Source organism: Stomoxys calcitrans, chromosome 2 (genome assembly GCF_963082655.1).
Source record: "Stomoxys calcitrans chromosome 2, idStoCalc2.1, whole genome shotgun sequence".
Classification (NCBI taxonomy): domain Eukaryota; kingdom Metazoa; phylum Arthropoda; class Insecta; order Diptera; family Muscidae; genus Stomoxys; species Stomoxys calcitrans.
This window is the reverse complement of record NC_081553.1, coordinates 17,415,669-17,435,337: the sequence shown is the minus strand read 5'-3', so window position 1 is coordinate 17,435,337 and position 19,669 is coordinate 17,415,669. Positions and strand designations below refer to the sequence as shown.

The following is a 19,669-nucleotide window of genomic DNA, read 5'->3' as shown; positions in this document are numbered from 1 at the left end:
TTTCGGATCGTCGTAAAATTTTAAGACGATTTAACGATGTCAGTGGGTCCGTCCGTCTGTTTTAATCACTCTACAGCCTTCAAAAATTAAGATATTTTGCTGAAATTTGGCACAGATACGTCTTTTTGATGTATGCTGGTTAAGTTCTTTAAGATTTTCTTTAAGATTTTTTGGTTAAGATTTTCCGATAAAGGGTCTAATGCCCATAAATACTTTATTTTTCATCCGATTTCGCTGAAATTTAAAACAGTGAGTAGCTTTAGGCCTCCCGACTTCTGACCCAAATATGGTTCAAATCGGACTATATTTAGATATAGCTGCCATATAGACCAATCTCCCGATAAAGGGTCTGAAGCCTATAAAAGTTTTATATATTACCCAATTTCGCTGAAATTTTAAATAGTGGGTTATTTTAAGCCTCCCGACATCTGACCTAAATATGGTTCAGATCGGACTATATTTAGATATAGCTGCCATATAGACCGATCTCACGATAAAGGGTCTGAAGCCCATAAGAACTTTATTTTTGAACCGATTTGAAACAGTGAGTAGTTTTAGGTGATGATTTCGTATTTTTTGTGTATGAACCTAATCTTCTGATCTCATAAAATCGGACTTTAGTTATATATAGCCGCTATATACACCGATCTCCAGACTTAAAGTCTTGAGGCAATAAATTGTAAAGTTTTCATCCGATTTCGATAAAATTTGTCACAGTGAGTTCTGGTAGACCCCTACCCATTTCTGTTCATATCGGACTATATTTGGATATAGCTGCCCTATATACCGACCGCTCGATCTCTCGATATAGTGTAATGAGCCAATAAAATAAGCATTTTTCATCCTATTTCGATGAAATTTGGCACAGCGAGTTCTGGTTCCCCTCTTAACCCTTTTGTTCAATATCGTCCCGATCGGACCATGTTTGGATATATCTGCCATATAGATCTATCTCCCGATATAGAGTATTGGGCCCATAAAAGGAGCATTTCTCATCCGATTTGGATGAAATTTAAAGCAGTGCGTTTTGATAGACTTCTTCACTTTTGAACCGAACATCGTTTAGATCGGACCATGTTTGGATATAGCTGCTCTATAGACCTATCTCCCGATAAAGAGTATTGGGCCCATAAAAGGAGAATTTTTCATCCGATTTAGATGAAATTTGAAACAGTGTGTTTTGATAGATTTCTTCACCTTTGTACTGAACATCGTCCAGATCGGACAATGTTTGGATATAGCTGCCATATTGACCGATCTCCCGATATAGAGTATTGAACCCATAAAAGAAGCATTTTTCATCCGATTCGAATGAAATTTGAAACAGTGCGTTTTGATAGACTTCTTCTCCTTTGTACCGAACATCGTCCAGATCGGACCATGTTTGGATAAAGCTGCCATATAGACCGAACTCCCGATATAGAGTACTGAACCCATAAAAGGAGCATTTTTCATCCGATTTGAATGAAATTTGAACCAGTGCGTTTTGATAGACCTCTACACCATTGTGTCGAACGTCGTCCAGATCAGACCATATTCGGATATAGATGCATTGTTGACCGATATCCCGATATTGAGTATTGAGCCCATAATAGATGGTTAGGGATCTCCAGACCTCACCAAATTTTATCGAAATCGGATAAAAATTACCTATTTATTGCCTCAACACTTTAAGTCTGGAGAACGGTCTATATAGCGGCTATACATAACTAAAATCCGATTTTATGAAATCAGAAGACCAGGTTTATATACAAAGAATATGAAATCATCAAAAATTGTTTGCAAAATGTTTTTATACCCACAATATCTTCAAAATTATAAGTACTCAGCTTTTGGGTATAAATGGGTAAATACCCGGGTATTTACCCAATTTACCGGGTAAATACCTTTTGGGTATTTACCTATCTCCAAACATGATGATACTTTGGTCGTTTTTCGACAACGGAATTCAAGCGTCGGCCACTACTGAATTCATTAACCCTTAAACTGTGTAATTTTTTTGTAAAGTCGCACGCAGTATGCGTTTAAAAAAATTACACAGTTAAAGGGTTAATGGCAGTAGTTAATTCTGTAGTGGCCGATGCTCTCTTAACGTCTAATACCGTGAAGGGCGTCTAAAACTAATTTCAGCGAAAGCCAGCTAACTCGTCGAACCCATTAAAGGGCTTGGAGAAAAATACTTTCTAAACGGCATGTCATGTCCGTCTATTTATTGTCGCTTTAGGTAAGCGAGTAAAAAAAGAGAACTTATGGTGTCATCATTTAATCCGAATGACAATGGCTGACAGAGGAAGAAACCAATATATATATATAGATATATATTTATAACTGAAATGATTTATTTTTTTGTTTTGTTATTTCCTTTTAAGTTATTTCCTTTATTTCCTTTCCTTGTTGCTTTTCCACATTATAACATGTTGATAATAAGACTCTTTACACAATATAAAACATGTAGCATAGTTTTGGGCAAATTTTTAATATATTGTTGGGTGTTTCAGACCATAACTCATATTAAATTTGATTGAAAACAGGGTGTTCCGGAATATTATTGAATAAAAAAATTGAATAAAAAATCTAAAATTGATGCATAGTTTTAGGCTAATTTATTTGTTTATCCGAAAGTCAGGGTAAGAGAATGTTTAAGAAGGATTAAAGGACAAAAGAATATAGCTTAATAAAATGTAAAGACCAAAGCTGTATCAAGCAAACCATTCGTATTCCTTTCTAATGCTCTGAAAACGATTCGTTTTTCCTTTACAATTTATAAGGGGAAAACGCCTTGTTTGACACAAAAAGGAGACATTCAAAGCATTCGAATGACCTCTGCCTCGCACGCCTTTGATTTTAAACCTACAGTATCTGGACAAAAACTCTTAGAAGTTTCGTAACTTAAGATTTTGATGGTGCGTAGTTTTGCCACCAGGGATAGGTAGCGGAACGGAGTTGAGCGAAGCAGGCCTATTTTTGCCGGAAAATTTTTGAACCCGGAGCGGAGCAGTTTCCAATCTCAAAATCCTCTTCACTCCGACAAAATAATAATCTTTAAAAATATAATTTTTTCGTTTACGAACTTGTCATTTGGGCGAATTAAAACAAACATCTAAAATTATTAAATTAACATAAGATAACTTTAGAGTTAACTTTCGTTAAAAAGTTATCGAAAATAAATTAGAGAACAGGTTTGTACCAATTTTAGAAGTTTCGTCTTTAAGTCAAAACAAGTAAGAACGAGCTGAGGGCAGTAGGGCCGAATCTTGTACACCATCCACCATTGATGGCATTTTCAAGTTCTTTTTATAGGCAGAAACCATCGAAACTATCGGATGATATGTTTATATTATAGCAACAGACACGGATTCAGATCATACTTGGCATCGTAATGCAAAACTTCAGTCAAATCAAATAATAATTGCACCTTCTAGGGACTCAAGAAGAACAATCGGTAGATCGGTTTATATGGGGGCTATAAACGGTTATGGACCGATAGAGACTATACTTTACAAAAGTGTTGGAGGTCATAAAAGAAACCGTTTTGCAAAATTTCGGCTAAATAGGATAAGAATTGCGCCCTCTAGAGGCGCAAGAAATCAATACAGGAGATCGGTTTATATAGGGGCTTTATAAGGATATAGCCCGATATAAACGGCGATCAAGTCTACATATAATTAGAGATGAATATTGAGTAATGTTGTAAATGTGATAAAAAATTAATATATCACTTTATAGAGCACGGTGTGTACCAGTAGAAATTTAAAAAAAAAATATTAAATTTAAAAGTAAAGGAGCGGAAAGCGGATCGGAGCGAAAAAATAATTGCTGGAGAGGAGTCGAAAAATTTTTGCCGGAGCGGAGGGGAAAAATGTACCCGCTCCGGATTTGTATTTGTCACTCATTAAAATAAGTTCCTACCAAAATTTAAGAAAAATCTTACCAAACCGGCAAAAACTAACAAAATATTCTTTAGGCGAAATATGAGGTCTTTTTTTAACACTCACCATTGAAGGGTATCACTTTCCAACGTTGTAAAATTCTAAGCTGATTTAACCAGGCTTTAAAGTTAAAAGCTTAGTCGGATATATCTTGCATTGTCCCTATCTAAATTTATAAACTTATAAAAGTTGCATTTTTACACTTATACTCGAAATTGCCGCTGATATTTGGAACAGACCATATAGATATATAGCTACCATATAAATGTCCCAATTTATAGTATTGAGCCCATAAGAAGCGCTTTCACTTACCTGTTTCGCTTAAACTGTGAGGCCTCTCATCCAGAATGCAACATTTTGCATATATAACACCGTTTACACTGATCTTTAAATCCGGATTTAATTGGTTCGGTCATCTGTTTTCCCTTAATAAAATAAGATGACGGGTGCCTTAAATTTAGATTTAATGAGCAGTGTAAACGGGGTTTATCTGCAACATCGATAAAGAGGTATTAAAACTTGTGAATTCCTTCCAAAAACAGAAATACTACTGATAATTGTTTATTGGAAATTAATAATTGCCCCAAAATTATTTATTACCATATTTATAAAGGCCTTAATTAAAAATTATTTTCTTATATATTAGATTTTATTTTTTGCTTGCATTTTACACTTTGAACTCCATAATTTTCTATTGCCAATATAACCTAATTATTGTTCTATTATAAAAATGTTTTGACAGCATTGCTTTTGGCAATAGCCACAAGTTCTTCCAAGGAGTTTTGCGTTATGGAATCACGAATAATTTTTGTCCTGAAAATAGTAGAAAAACAATATTCTTGAAATAAAATTCATACAGTGATATAAAAGTTTGGTTGATTAAGGCATGCCAATATGAACATAATGCTCATTTTACATAGAACATCATGATGTATGGTCATTGCAATAGTATTGATGAAAATAAGGTTGTAGCGTCACATGTACAGATAACCATCAGTCATGAATGAAAAATCAAAATCATTTGATTTTTTCGATGATTGGCGTCTATCGATTGCCGTTTACACAGAAATATGTAGTCATAACTTGACAGATATTGAAATGCAAGTTCTGTCGAAAATAAAGTTATAAAAAGAGCAGAAAATTATGGAAGTAAGGCTTTAAAGATCCATATAAGTTCAATTATTTGTTCGTCTGGTTTGAAAATGGAAGATTCTTGGTTTAACGGCTGTGATGAAGGCAAAGTTTTAACTTCATTTATAATTTGAATTACTCATATAAGATTTGTCTTCTTCAAAGAAACGGAGAATTGAGAACGTGGTGGTGGGGAAAGGCGCTAAGATGTTTGAGTCTAAGTAGTTATTTTTTAGCAACATTCAACTAAGATAATATGTCATTATTTTTTTACAACTTGCATGCTTATACCTATGTATACCTATTTTTGAACTATTGCTATGCTTGTGTGGAAGAACTTTCCGCCTAGGACATCGCCATGTAAAAGTAATTAGAAACGATGTCTAAAAATAAGTAGTTATTAGTTATTGAATAAACTTACCTTTCGGGTTATTTGGTAATGAGAGTTTTTGCTGGGATAGGATAAATTGTTTAGGATTGTATTTTTCTGCCCCTATTGTTAAATTTTCTAATATATTCGAAATTCTTCACCATTAAATTTAGTTTAAGTATATATACTAAATAAATGAAATGAAAATATGTAAGAGCGTGCGAAGTTCGGCCGGGCCGAATCTTATATACCCTCCACCATGGAGAGCTATTGCGCAGTATCTCTTTCTAGGCAAACAAAGAATAATGAATAAGAACTGTTATACTATTGTAGCTATATTAGGTTATAGTCCGATTCGGACCATAAATGAATTAAATGCTGAACATTGTAGAAGTCATTGTGTAATATTTCAATCCATTCAGATAAGAATTGCGCCTTGTAGGGACCCAAGAAGCAGAATCGGGAGATCGGTTTATATGGTAGCTGCATCAAGCTATAGATCGATTCAGATCATATTGAACGCGTATGTGGAAGGTCATGGAAGAAGCCGTTGTACAAAAATTTCTGCCAAATCGGATGAGAATTGTGCTCTCTAGAGGCTCAAGAAGTCAAGATCCACGATCGGTTCATATGACAGCTATATCAGGTTATGTACCGATTTAGGCCATACTTCGCACAGCTGTTGGAATCCATAACAAAACACCTCATGCTAAATTTTAAATTTTAGCCAAGTCGGGTGAGTATTGCGCCCTCTAGAGGCTCAAGAAGTCAAGATCCACGATCGGTTTATATGGCAGCTATACCAGGTTATGAACCGATTTAAACCATACTTAACACAGTTGTTGGAAGTGAAACCAAAACACCATGTGCAAAATTACAGCCATATTGTGTAAGAACTGCGCCCTCTAAAAGCTGAAGAAGTCAAGACCCAAGACCGGTTCATAAGACAACTATATTAGGTTATGAACCGACTTAAACCATACTTTGCACAGTTGTTGGAAGTGATACCAAAATAGTACGTGCAAAAGTTCCCTCAAATGGACGAGAATTGCGCGCTCTAGTCACTCAAGAAGTCAAGATCCAAGATCGGTTTATATGGCACCTATGTCAAAACATTGACCGATTTTGCTCATTTACAATCCCAACCGATCTACACTAATAAAAAGTATTTGTGCAAAATTTCAAGCGGCTAGCTTTACTCCCTCGAAAGTTAGCGAACTTTCGACAGACGCGCTCTAGTCACTCAAGAAGTCAAGATCCAAGATCGGATTATATGGCACCTATGTCAAAATATTGACCGATTTTGCTCATTTCCAATCCCAACCGATCTACACTAATAAAAAGTATTTGTGCAAAATTTCAAGCGGCTAGCTTTACTCCTTCGAAAGTTAGCGAACTTTCGACAGACGGACGGACGAATATGGTTAGATCGACTTAAAATATCATGACGATGGGGTCTTAGACGCATATTTTGAGGTGTAACAAACAGAATGACGAAATTAGTATACCCCCATCCTATGGTTGGGGGTATAATTAAAGACATGTAAGCTAAGGTTTCAGGACCAGGCCCAAAGGACAATGAATGATAGATTGTCACAAAGAGGACAGAAAGAAAATTTGGCTATCAAGCAATGGGGTCTAACATCAAAATCCAGCTTCATGTTTTGAAAGACAAAGTCACTCCGTAAAAACTTTATCTTCTAAGACCAGGGGGAAACGGTCGAAACGATTTAGGTGCGAACTACAACCGCATCGCGTTACTCCCGTTCGGTGCCTAAGGCTGGAACTAAAGCTACAGGGGCCCGCGATTCCCGTGTTGAGGTTAAGAATCCCAGTCCGACCTCGCAGTATAAACTCCTTTCAGTTGAACCCCAAACAATTCCGAGCTGGATCTGTCGTTTACGAAAGTGTCGTACTCGAAGTCATGCCAAAATAATTTTAAATTATCCACATCAAAGCACCTATGTATGTGTAAGGAGTTGTCAAATTGACCCCATTGGCTAAAAAAAAGTGAATCAACACAGATGTTATCAAATTGACAACAAATGTTCATAACTCACCAAGTGTTTGTTGTGAACGAAACATTAAAACTGCCCACAACCCTTCTGACGATGTATATTTAGTGTTTAAAGAATCATTGAAACTTAAGTTTGTAAAAGACGATGTTCATTGCGGTCGGCACATAAAATCACAACGCCCGTTCACAAAAGCATGCCCATATGTCAACAATATTCTCAACAAAGTCAGTTGATGATAATGACACCGTTGGTGCATGATTTGCAACATCTTTTTTCGTGTTTCGTAAATCGTCTTTCGATGATTTGAGGACAAAAATTATTCTTATAATGCCCATGTATCATACGGTCATAATCGGTCATTATTTGGATGTGGGGTAGATACCAATCTCGCGGTTTACCGTTTAAGAAAAAATTTAAGTGAATTTAACTATATTCTACTGAATTACTTACTGATTTGAAGTTACTCCATCAAGAAATCCTCTCGTTAGCCCATTTAAAACCTCATAGTTAATGATAAAGTTATGTACCAAATAGCCCATATTCAACGAGAATACAATGCGAGAAAATGAGATATCCTTAAGTAAAAGTAATGCTAAATTCGGTTTGCGCTTTGAAGTTTTCGAATCATTCGACTGTGAAACTTTTATACAAAATTGGTCCCATAGAGCTTGTATGGCAATAACCGTTGATAGAGTATAAAAAGATACTTTGTTCACCCATAGATAGGCTGAGCCTCCCAGAAAGCCAGCCACTAAATGCTGCAAATCTGCCGAAAGATGTCCATAGTATTTATGCAGCAGACATGAAGATAGCTGAAATAAAAAAGATAATAAATCTTGAACAAGTAGAATGCTCAATAATCTAGATTTTAAAACTTACCCTATAAATGGCAGCATAGAAAACAAAAAATCCCGCCATATTTGGTCTGAAGGTTTTTAACTTAGCCCATATTGCTGTGCCCAAACCCTTACATCCTTTGGGAACTTTACCCTTCATTAGAGCGCTTAACAAATCCATGGGTATGCCACAAGCCATCCCAATTTTCAAGCCATCCCATAGAAACTTTGAGCATTTTATGTGACCATGAACGCATTTCATCACAGAGGGATTGCTATTTTCTTTTACATTGGCATTATTATCCAGTTGTTCATAATCGGATTCTTTCATTTTGGGATAGGGTTGCATAAACCAAAATTCCTTATAGACATGCAAACGTTTGTAATGTAAAATGATGGCACTATTCACCATAAACAAAAATGTTTGCGTTAACGTAGAGTGCAGCAGAATGTTTGTCATGGTATTTGGATATTGTCTTAGCAGACCCTCGTACACCTGAAATGAAAAGGCATGATGTTGTGATTAAAATTCGGAAGATGTGCGATCATGCCATACCGCCTGTGATGTGGCAGTGCAAAATAATTTCATGGCTTTATCCGGAAGAAACCAAAAAAATTGCATACCCAATACAGTGGGCATAAAGAGCGTTGTGTATTTAAGAAAGCGTCCCAAAATGTTTCTGTAAAGGCATAAATAAAGAAATGAATCGAAAAGGGCATATGCAATATATTGAGATGTAATCTATATAATTGGAAATACAATATGGGGGATACCACGACTAAAGGAACAGTTCAAGATGTTCTTTTCGAAACTTGCCCATACATATTTTCTTTATTTACCTGAACAAACAAATGCAGTAAAATGAAGTTGATGATGCCATCGCGGTCCAAAACACAGTCTTTAAATAGTATTTTAATGTACTTAGGAACATATCCTTATTCATTGTTTTAGATTTTAATACTAGTGGGGTCTGCAAAGGAAGGAAAAGTAAATGCATTAACGATGTGATTATAGTCATTAATTATCCTCATTATCATTATTAATAATCATTATATGCTGAATTTGTATACCCAGCACAATTGGGAGAATTTATATAATTTTGTAGCCGAATTTGTAACTCGTTGAAATATCGTTTCCCTTTCCTACATATTTTATAAAACAGAAAAATTAGTCTGCTGATATCGGCAAATATTGTCTGCTGATATAAAAATAAATATTTTAAACTTTTGACGCAAAATAACTTTACAAATCGAACCGTTTTTGTACCCTCCACCATAGGATGGGGTATACTAATTTCCACATTCTGTTTGTAACACCTCGAAATATGCGTCCGAGACCCCATAAAGTATATATATTCTTGATCGTCATGTGATTTTAAATCGATCTATCCATGTCCGTGTCTGTCCGTCTGCCTGTCGAAAGCACGCTAACTTTCGAAGGAGTAAAGCAAGCCGCTTGAAATTTTGCACAAATTCTTTTTATTAGTGTAGGTCAGTTGGGATTGTATATGGGCCAAATCGGTCCATGTTTTGTAATAGCTGCCATATTAACCGATCTTGGGTCTTGACTTCTTGAGCCTCTAGAGGGTATTTTGAGATCACTAACAACAACAACTGCGCTAAGTATGGTTGAAATCGGTCTATAACCTGATATAGTTGTCATATAAACCGATCTGGGGCCTCGACTTCTTGAAGGCGCAATCCTCATCCTGACTGAAATTTTACACGTGGTGTTTTGGTATCTCTTCCAACAACTGTATTAAGTATGATTCAAATCGGTGATATAGCTGTCATATAAACCGATCTGGGGTCTTGACTTCTTGAGCATCTAGAGGTCGCATTTCCCATCCGATTTGGCTGAAATTTTGCATGAGTTGTTTTGTTATGGCTTTCAATAACTGTGCTAAGTATTGCGCAAATCGGTACATAACCTGATATAGCTGCCATATAAACCGATCTGGGATCTTGACTTTTTGAGCCTCTAGAGGGCGCAATTCTCATCCGATTTGGGAGAAATTTTGTACAACGGCTTCATCCATGACCTTCAATATACGTGTCCAATATGGTCTGAATCGATCTTTAGCTTAATACAGCTCCCATATAAACTGATCTCCCGATTTTGCTTCTTGAGCGCCTACAATGCGCAATTCTGATCTGAATGAACTGAAATATTACACAATGACTTCTACAATGTTCAGCATTCAATTTATTTATGGTCCGAATCAGCCTATAACTTGATATAGCTCCAATAGCATAAGCTTCTTATTCATTATTCTTTGTTTGCCTGAAAAGAGATATCGCGCAAAGAACTCGACAAATGCGATAAATGGAGGGTATATAAGATTCGGCCCGGCCGAACTTAGAACGCTCTTACTGATTTTTCGAACTATTCTAGCGTGAAATCATATTCAATACTTTGCTTTCAAGAATAGGTTAGCAAATAACTTATAAAAATTAGGCAAGTCTTTGCTGTTTTCAAAAGAAGTTAAATCGGTCGATAAATTTATATGGGAGCTATATCATTTATGGGCCGATTTCAACCACACTTGCCACGGTTTTGGAAGTCATAGCAAAACTTCACGTGCACCCACATATTTTTTCAAAATGGAAAATTGCCAAAATTCTTCTATTACTGTGAAATTGGTAAAGAAACCCCAAATTTTTTTGAAAATTGTGTTTGCTGTTGTTGTAGTAGTGTATTGTAGACTGAGGTGGCAGCCCTTACCGGTGAAGGACTTTTCAGCCCAATCAGGTACGTACAACCAGCTGCCATGAAATTGTGGTCGCTATTGGTTGCAGGAACTGACCCATCGGCGGTGAAATTTGGTTATAGAGTCAGAGCTGAATTTTGAACTGATTGCCAATACACTATTAATAGGCTAAATCTAACCTTTCCAAGTGTAGATGTCTTTGCGAATATCTGTTGGAAGTTATATTAATGGCTTCGAACGCTAGACAACGGCAACGGCTCTTGCTGCTGTTCCGTGTGCCCAGCTTCGAATCCCAGCAATTCAAATCTCTGATCATTAAGCTCGTCTCGAAAGAGAAACAAAACGAAAAATTGTGAAATTAAAAGATCTTCGCCCTAACTGGCAAAAACAAAAACTTGAGAATAAGAAGTCGACAGAGTCTCTCCGGGATTCAAACCTGTCTAGCGTTAGAAGCCATTAATACAACTTCCAAAATATACACACAAATGACATGTGTATACTATGGAAGCTAAATAGTCGTAAAGAAAAAAAGTCTATCAATACAAAGAAAATGCACGCCGTGGAAAAGAACAGCTAGTGTGGAAGGTGTCAGACGTGTTTCAGTGTCGTGCTTACATCGTAGACACGTTTTCGCGGTATATTCTGTATAAGTACGACCTTCCAACGTATGGCCCTTGAAGCCTCCACTCCCAATATGGCCGATGAGCTATTCTAACCAAATGACGAAACGCGTCTTTTAGTGGTTGGTGTGTGTTATTATCTCTAGCTTTCCTTTTCAATATCAAAAATCTTCGATCATATTGAGAAAAATTGAGAAAAATTACTAATTATTCTTTGGAAAAGTTATTCAGACTAACAAGCAAATAATTCATTTAAAAACATTTTTTCTACAGATAAAATTTCAATTTCAATTTAAATAAAAAAATTAAATAAATGTCTGGCTTTCGGAACAATTTTTATAAAATTATTATTTTTTTGGCAAAAAAATTCCAAAAAATAAGAAGATTTTGGCTTACAAAAACTTTTAATAGCTTTTCGTTTAAAACAATCGCAAAGATTTTATCTTTTGAAAAAATTACATTGCAATTCGGTCTTTAAAAAAAATTGCATTAACCCATATAAAATATGCAAAATACCCAAGAATAGAAATGCCTTAGAAAAATTCCAGCTCGAGTTAGGAAAGGGGTATCGTAATGATATTTCGATTGGCGTAATGTGGACGACTGAAACCAGTTATAACAATTTTTCCCGTCATTTTTTGGCGGAAAATTGGCTTGTCTAATGTCGGCAATTTTTGATATCCCTAAAATCATACGAAAAAAATTCTCAAAATTCTTAGGAGTGAGATTTCTGAAATCCTTTTTAATGTCCTGTTGCATTTAATGGTTTTTTAATAAAAATAAATTTATGACAATAATCCTACTTCTTTTGACAGTAGGTGCTTTTTTATGCTAAAATCATTAAGTCCAGCTTCCTTCGCTAAATGGTCATAAAATATTAATAAAATGATTTTTTTGCTGTACGGGCTTAGGAAATAAAAAAATTTATTATTTTTAAACAATTTTTAAAATTCAAAGTATTCAAAACAAGTAAGAGCGTGATAAGTTCGGCGGGCCGAATCTTATATACCCTCCACCATGGAGCGCATTTGTCGAGTTCTATGCGCAGTATCTCTTCTCAAACAAAGAACTTTTGTGCTATTGGATCTATATCATAGATGCTGAACATTGTAGAAGACATTGCATAATATTTCAGTTCATTCGGATAAGAGTTGCGCCTTGTAGGCGCTCAAGAAGCACAATCGGGAGATCGGTTTATATGGGAGCTGTATCAAGCTATTGATCGATTCAGCATATATTGGACACGTATGTTGAAGGTCATGAGAGAAGCCGTTGTACATAATTTTTCGAAAGCGGATGAGAATTCCGCTCTCTATGGGCTCAAGAAGTCAAGATTCACGATCGGTTTATATGGCAGCTATATCAGGCTATGTACTGATTTGTGCCATACTTAGCACAGTTATTGGAAGTCATAACAAAAACAAAAAAAAAATACTTAGCACAGTTATTGGATGTCATAACAAAACACCTCATACGAAATTTCAGCCAAATTGGATGAGAATTGCGCGATCTATGGGCCCAAAAAGTCAAGATCCAAGATCGGTTTATGTGGCAGCTATACCAGATTATGAACCAATTAGAATCATACTTAACACAGTTGTTCGAAGTGACACCAAAACACCATGTGCAAAATTGCACTTAATTTAGACGAGAATTCGCCCTCTAGAGGCTCAAGAAGTCAAGCTCCAAGATCGGCTTATATGACAGCTATACCAAATTATGAACCGATTTGAATCATACTTAAAACAGTTGTTGGAAGTGACACTAAAACACCAAGTCCAAAATTTCACTCAAATCGGATGAGAATAGCGACCTCTAGAGGCTTAAGAAGTCAATACCCAAGATCGGTTTATATGGCAGCTATATCAAAACATGAACCAATTTGGCCCATTTACAATCCCAACCGACCTACATAAATAAAAAGTATTTCTGCAAAATTTCAAGCGGCTGGCTTTACTACTTCGAAAGTTAGCGTCCTTTCGACAGACAGACGGACGGACGGACATGGCTAGATCGACTTAAAATGGCATGACGAACAAGAATATATATACTTTATGGGGTCTCAGACGCATATTTTGAGGTGTTGCAAATAGAATGATGAAATTATTATACCCCCATTCTATGGTGGAGGGTATAAAAATACTTAAGGAAAGTACGAGCAACATTTTCTTTTTAGACAACGCTGCTCTAAAAGCATATTTACACTTATCATTAAAACCTGATTTGATAGCACAATTTGCTATTTTTCCTTTATAAGTCGTGAGCAGTAAGTCCGGCTTCAATGAGCAGTGTAAATGGGTTTTAAATCACTGTGTTTCCGTGAAAATTCCGTTAGAGTTTTGTGAACTGATTTCTTATGGCATTGAAATCGTTTTTTAATCTTTATACACCCAGTTTGGCCTAATATAAGAAAACTGGTTCCAATGAATAGGAAAACAAATGTACGATGTTGAATATTAAATTTGTTTTGATTCATTTAAATATTTTTGGCATATACTTTTGTATAGTGATATATCATACGTTAGGTCAATGAAATAGCGTAAGATATTGAAAGATTCCAACACAAGAAACACACAGCACAACCTGCGGCATGGCGAAGCCAATACTTGAATTTTAAGAATTATTTTTAAACAAATTATATTGAATTCACCGAGTTGATTAAAAAATCATATTCTTTTAATACAAGAACACCATTTTATGACCCCTTCTTTAATAGTTCACAACATTTTATTCACTTTGTTTTTGCAAAAAACGCCACTTTGATGTCTCCTTTTAACATTTTATGGGAATGTGAATTCTATGAATTTGCAATATGTTGACAATGTTGATTTTTAACCTCTTCTACCACAGGGATCATAATCAAAATATTTGAATTATTCAACGGATTGACTCATTTGAATATTTTTTCAATATATTTAGTTAAACACAGGTATTTTATTTATATATATTTCTATATAATTTCTTCAAACACCACACTATTACTTAATATTTGCTTTTGTCATACTTTTTGCATAATAACTCACAATTAAAAGAGGCGAAAAATATTTAAGGCCCCCAATGCTGTTGTTCAGTAGATTATTAAAAAAATATCTCAAACATCCAATGCCAGGATGTAAAATACTTTGAGAACAATGATTTACACATATGGGTGGTTCAAACACTTTGCTGGGTACCACCATTTTGTGGCCTTTTTCAAATTTAATTTATTTCTTTGTTATTATTTTTATTTTTTTTTTTCGTTAATTTTTTCCTTTTTTAATTAAAATCAGTACTAATCACTTTAAACTTTAAATTGTGTGTCGTTTCCGCCGCTTAAGTGAATCACGCCAGCCGCGCACTTTATTCCTCAGTTATTAACGCGTTTATTTGTAAATTTAGACTAAACATACGCTAGATGCCATGCTTGGCTTAGAGGTAGGTGCGAGCGAGGTGCTGATGTTTGTCAGCTACTAATAGTGTGTGCGCATGCGCCCTACAGCGGTAGCTGCGTTATTATAGCCATTGCTAGCATTTAATGATTCTCTTGATGAGTTTGTTTAGTGTTAGAAACATTTTTTGATAAGAGGTGATGTGCATGTGATGATGTTACCCAAAATTAAATGAAAAAATTTCATAGAAATTTGAAAAGAAAAGAAAGAAGGAATATTTCATAAAAATTTTGTCTTAAAGAGAAAATTTCATAGAAATTTTGTCTTTAGATACAATTTTACAGAAATTGTGTCTTTAGATAAAATTGCATAGAAATTTAGTCTTTAGATAACATTTCATGTACATTTTGTCTTCAGATATAATTTCAGAGAAATTTTGTCTTAAGATAAAATTTCAATTAAATTTTGTCTTTAAATAAAATTTTATTGAAATTTTGTCTTTAGATAAAATTTCATTGGAATTTTGTCTTTAGATAAAATTTCATTTGTCTTTAGATTTCATTTGTCTTTAGATAAAATTTCATTGAAATTTTGTTGTTAGATAAAATTTCATTGAAATTTTGTTGTTAGATAAAATTTCATTGAAATTTTGTCTTTAGATAAAATTTCATTGAAATTTTGTCTTTAGATAAAATTTCATTGAAATTTTGTCTTTAGATAAAATTTCATTGAAATTTTGTCTTTAGATAAAATTTCATTGAAATTTTGTCTTTAGATAAAATTTCATAGAAATTTTGTCTTTAGATAAAATTTCATTGAAATTTTGTCTTTAGATAAAATTTCATAGAAATTTTGTCTTTGGATAAAATTTCATTGAAATTTTGTCTTTAGATAAAATTTCATTGAAATTTTGTCTTTAGATAAAATTTCATGAAATTTTGTCTTTAGATAAAATTTCATGAAATTTTGTCTTTAGATAAAATTTCATTGAAATTTTGTCTTTAGATAAAATTTCATTGACATTTTGTCTTTAGATAAAATTTCATTGACATTTTGTCTTTAGATAAAATTTCATTAATTAGATAATACTTCCTTGAAATTTGATTCTATTTCTTAGAAACTGTAGTAGGAGAGTACACAAATTGTTTTCTGACCTAACTTTTAACCATTTGTACCTGTTCTCTCTCGCTTGTTTAGTTGTCAAAAGTTAAATTTCTACTAACAGGTTAAGTACATGATTGTTTGCCTAACAAACCCATGTTGACTTTTACTTATGATGAGCTTCGGTGACTTTAGCCATTATGTTATATAACACAAATAAAATATTTTACCCCATAAAGGTGGAATTTATCTTAGGAAAATTTTCTTTACAGTTTAAATAAAAAATTTCATGTAACTCTTAGAGCCAAGGAAATGTAGCTGCCTTTAATGCCGTTACAAACCATCGAGAAACCTTCGATCTATAAAAACGTATGACATGCCCGCTAATATACACATAAGAAAGGCACATTGGAAAAGGTCTTTGAGTATTTAATGATATGCATACAAATTGAAGCACAGGCGACAGACATAACAAAAAGAGTTCGCACGCAGTACAAGTAGTACTACGGGAATCCCAACAGGTTAGGCCACTTACCTTAATCGCATAGAAACAAACAACATGCCGTCGAATGTCATCAAGAATCAAAGAATGAATGTTTTTGTTGTTAACCAACCACCAGCAATGAATGTAAGTTAGGGCAAAAATGTTAAAGAATGAGAAATTCATTGAAACAACGCACATGGAAGTAGAGAAAATAAGCTACCAAAGAAACTCGAAGTTCAAACGAAAGTGAAAGCTTACATTACAATGGCCAAAAATCTTCAATTCTCTTATTGCCTTCAAAGACCACAGACCACGTTGTCATAGATACTCTCACATACAACTAATTGGTTTTTAAAATCTCTCTATCTCCCCCATCCCCTGTGACGAAATTGTAACTGACAACATAAAATGAAATTAAACTTCAAACGAATGTCAAATATTTTCTATTTATGATGTCTTCGTCTTTCGTTGTATCGCTGCTGCGGATTTGCCCAAATCAGACAGATACCTTCACATAATAACTAAATACAAAACAAACCATATCCGAGGAAAGAAGTGCCTTCTACTATTTTTTGCGCATACCTGTTGAAACATTGACCGTGATTTCGATCGGTCAATGATGTTTTCATTTTCATTGGTTCCACATTTTAGAGTTAACGATCATTAACGTCAAATTGTTTTGTGCCCGTTTGCAGAGTGTGCAGTTAAACCAATGGGTAAACAATCTGCAAACCTTTACTGTTATAACCACATAGACCCTTCAACTCGATTGGTTCAACAATTCATCGAAACTAGCTGATTTTAAAGAGTTGAAACAGCTGATTTCTATGATAATATTGATAGTATTTGAGTCTACCTCCAATCCAAACTCTTTATAAACTGTTAACTTTATCCACTTATGGCATGACATTCTATGAGAGGCCCTTTCTAATTTTGATCAAAATCGCATAAAAATACCACTAAAGAGGTTAAATCTTTCTAATATAACCAGGCTATGATAAACAAGTAAAAGCGTGCTTCGGCCGGGCCGACTCTTATATACCCTCCACCATGGATCGTATTTGTCTAGCTCTTGCCACGGTATTTCTTTTTAGGGAAACAAAGGATAAAAGAAAAGAATTGCTATGTTATTGGAACAATATATCAAGTTATGGTTCATTTCGGACCATAATTGAACTGAATATTGGAGATCATAGTAGAAGTCATTGTGTAAAATGTCTGCCAAATCTATAAACAATTGCGCACTTTAGGGGCTGAAGAAGTAGAATAGGGAGATCGGTTTATAGGGGAGCTGTATTGGGCTATAAACCGATGCATGCCATATTCGACACGTATGTTAAAGGTCATGAGAGAAGCCCTTGTACAAAATTTCAGCCAAATCGGATAATACTTGCGCCCTTTAGAGGCTCAAGAAGTCAAGATCCCATATCAGTTTATACGGCAGCTATATCAGGTTCTGGACCGATTTGAACCATTCTTAATACAGTTGTTGGAAGTCATAACAAAAACGTCATCCAATATTTCAGCCAAATAGGATAGGAATTGCTTCCTCTAGAGGCTCCAGAAGTCAAGACCCCAGATCGGTTTATATGACAGCTATATCAGGTTATGGACCGATTTAAACTATTCTTAACACAGTCATTGGAAATCATAACAAAACACGTCGTGCGAAATTTCAGCCAAATCGGATAGGAATTGCGCACTCTAGACGCTCAAGACGTCAAGACCCCAGGTAGGTTTATATGACAGCTACATCAGGTTATAATCCTATTTCAACCATACTCAGCACAGTTTTTGGAAGTTATAGTAAAAAACATCATGCGAAATTTCAGCCAAATCAGATAAGAATTGTGCCCTCTAGCGGTTCAAGAAGTCAAGTTCCCAGATCGGTTTATATGGCACTCAAATTAAAACATGGACCGATTTGGCCAATTTACAATCCGACCTACACTAATAAAAAGAATTTGTGCAAAATTTCAAGTGGCTACCTTTACTGCTTCGAAAGGACGGACGGACGGAAATGGATAGATCGACTTAAAATGACATATCGATCAAGAATATATATACTTTATGGGGTCTCAGACGCATATTGCAAGGTGTTACAAACAGAATGACGAAATTAGTATACCCCCATCCTATGGTGGAGGGTATAAAAATTATGTGTGCAAAGACTGTATGATTTCAACAGGCAGACGTACGTACGCATACTAGATCGGCTTCGAAGTTTACGTTGACTAAGAAAATACAATATGTATATACTAGAGTGTCCTAAGGCAGCCACGTTGCGATTTGGTTGTTGTTTTTTCATTATTTACGGCATAGCTTCCTTTTTATTTTGAAAGAAATATCCGATAATGTTTCTCCGAAAATGGCTAAAAACTGCATATTAATGGAAGACTCTTTCGGCATTATTCACAAAACTTAATGAAGACTTAAAATAGGTTTATTTGACAGTTCCATAATGGAAATCTGTCAAATAAACCCTTTTTCAAATCTACATTAAGTTCTGTGAATAATTCCGTTTAAATATACATAAGCCAATTGCGAGGAAGGTTACAGTTATATGTACGTACAGTGAGCATCAAAAAAAGGGTACATAAGCATTTGTTTTAAAAAACAAAATTTATATCAGCCTTTAAATTTACGATTTTATTAACAATTTTGTGATTTATTTCAAAAGAAAACTTTAGAAACAAATGCTTTTGTACTCTTTATAATGACGCTCACTGTACACACCATTTGGTGAGATAGAAGGGTATATTTATTCGAACAAAATGTAATCCCAATCTTATTTAGTTGTTTCGGATAGAAAGCTGCTGACAAATTTTAATATTAATTTAGTTCCAAGTATTATTTTTCGGTTAAAAGAGTTTTGTATTGGCCTCTAGCTTTATATCATTCGGCAATGATTGTCGAATCGAACTCGAAGTGTGGTTTTGTCAGCGTATTAAGGCTGGTACTATATTCGCTTTTCACGATATTTTTCGCCCATGACTTTTATAATATACTAGCCGAACCGGGCCCGCTCCGCTGCGCCTTCTTTAACTCTCTAATATCTTTTTAGGATGGGGACACTTCGCCCTGAATGTGGATATCGAATT

At 34.8% G+C, this 19,669-nt stretch overlaps 1 protein-coding gene across 2 annotated transcripts; it reads right to left on the bottom strand.

The window, feature by feature from the left end:
- Positions 1-4,584: 4,584 nt before the first annotated feature.
- On the bottom strand, positions 4,585-16,966 carry LOC106081842 (uncharacterized). Of its 2 annotated transcripts, none has more exons than XM_059363193.1 (6): positions 16,827-16,966; positions 9,125-9,255; positions 8,841-8,964; positions 8,328-8,780; positions 7,899-8,260; positions 4,585-4,742 (listed from the first exon to the last, which is right to left on the bottom strand). In XM_059363193.1, exons 2-6 carry the CDS (start codon positions 9,226-9,228, stop codon positions 4,652-4,654), a joined length of 1,134 nt encoding a protein of 377 aa, XP_059219176.1. In that variant the 5' UTR covers positions 9,229-9,255; positions 16,827-16,966; the 3' UTR covers positions 4,585-4,651. The 2 variants fall into 2 exon arrangements, with proteins under 2 accessions (XP_059219176.1, XP_013099515.2); XM_013244061.2 differs by lacking the exon at positions 16,827-16,966 and adding an exon at positions 14,639-14,852.
- Positions 16,967-19,669: the final 2,703 nt, after the last annotated feature.

Bases quoted from the DNA above. Each gene is read 5' to 3' on its own strand.
- LOC106081842 (XM_013244061.2), bottom strand. From the start codon at position 14,794: ATGGTGGTACCCAGCAAAGTGTTTGAACCACCCATATGTGTAAATCAT. The intron at 8,781-8,840 runs GTATGGCATGAT...TTTTCATTTCAG, and splicing joins GCACTGCCACATCACAGGCG to GTGTACGAGGGTCTGCTAAG. The intron at 4,743-7,898 runs GTAAGTAATTCA...TACTATTTTCAG, and splicing joins GATGGAGTAACTTCAAATCA to GACAAAAATTATTCGTGATT.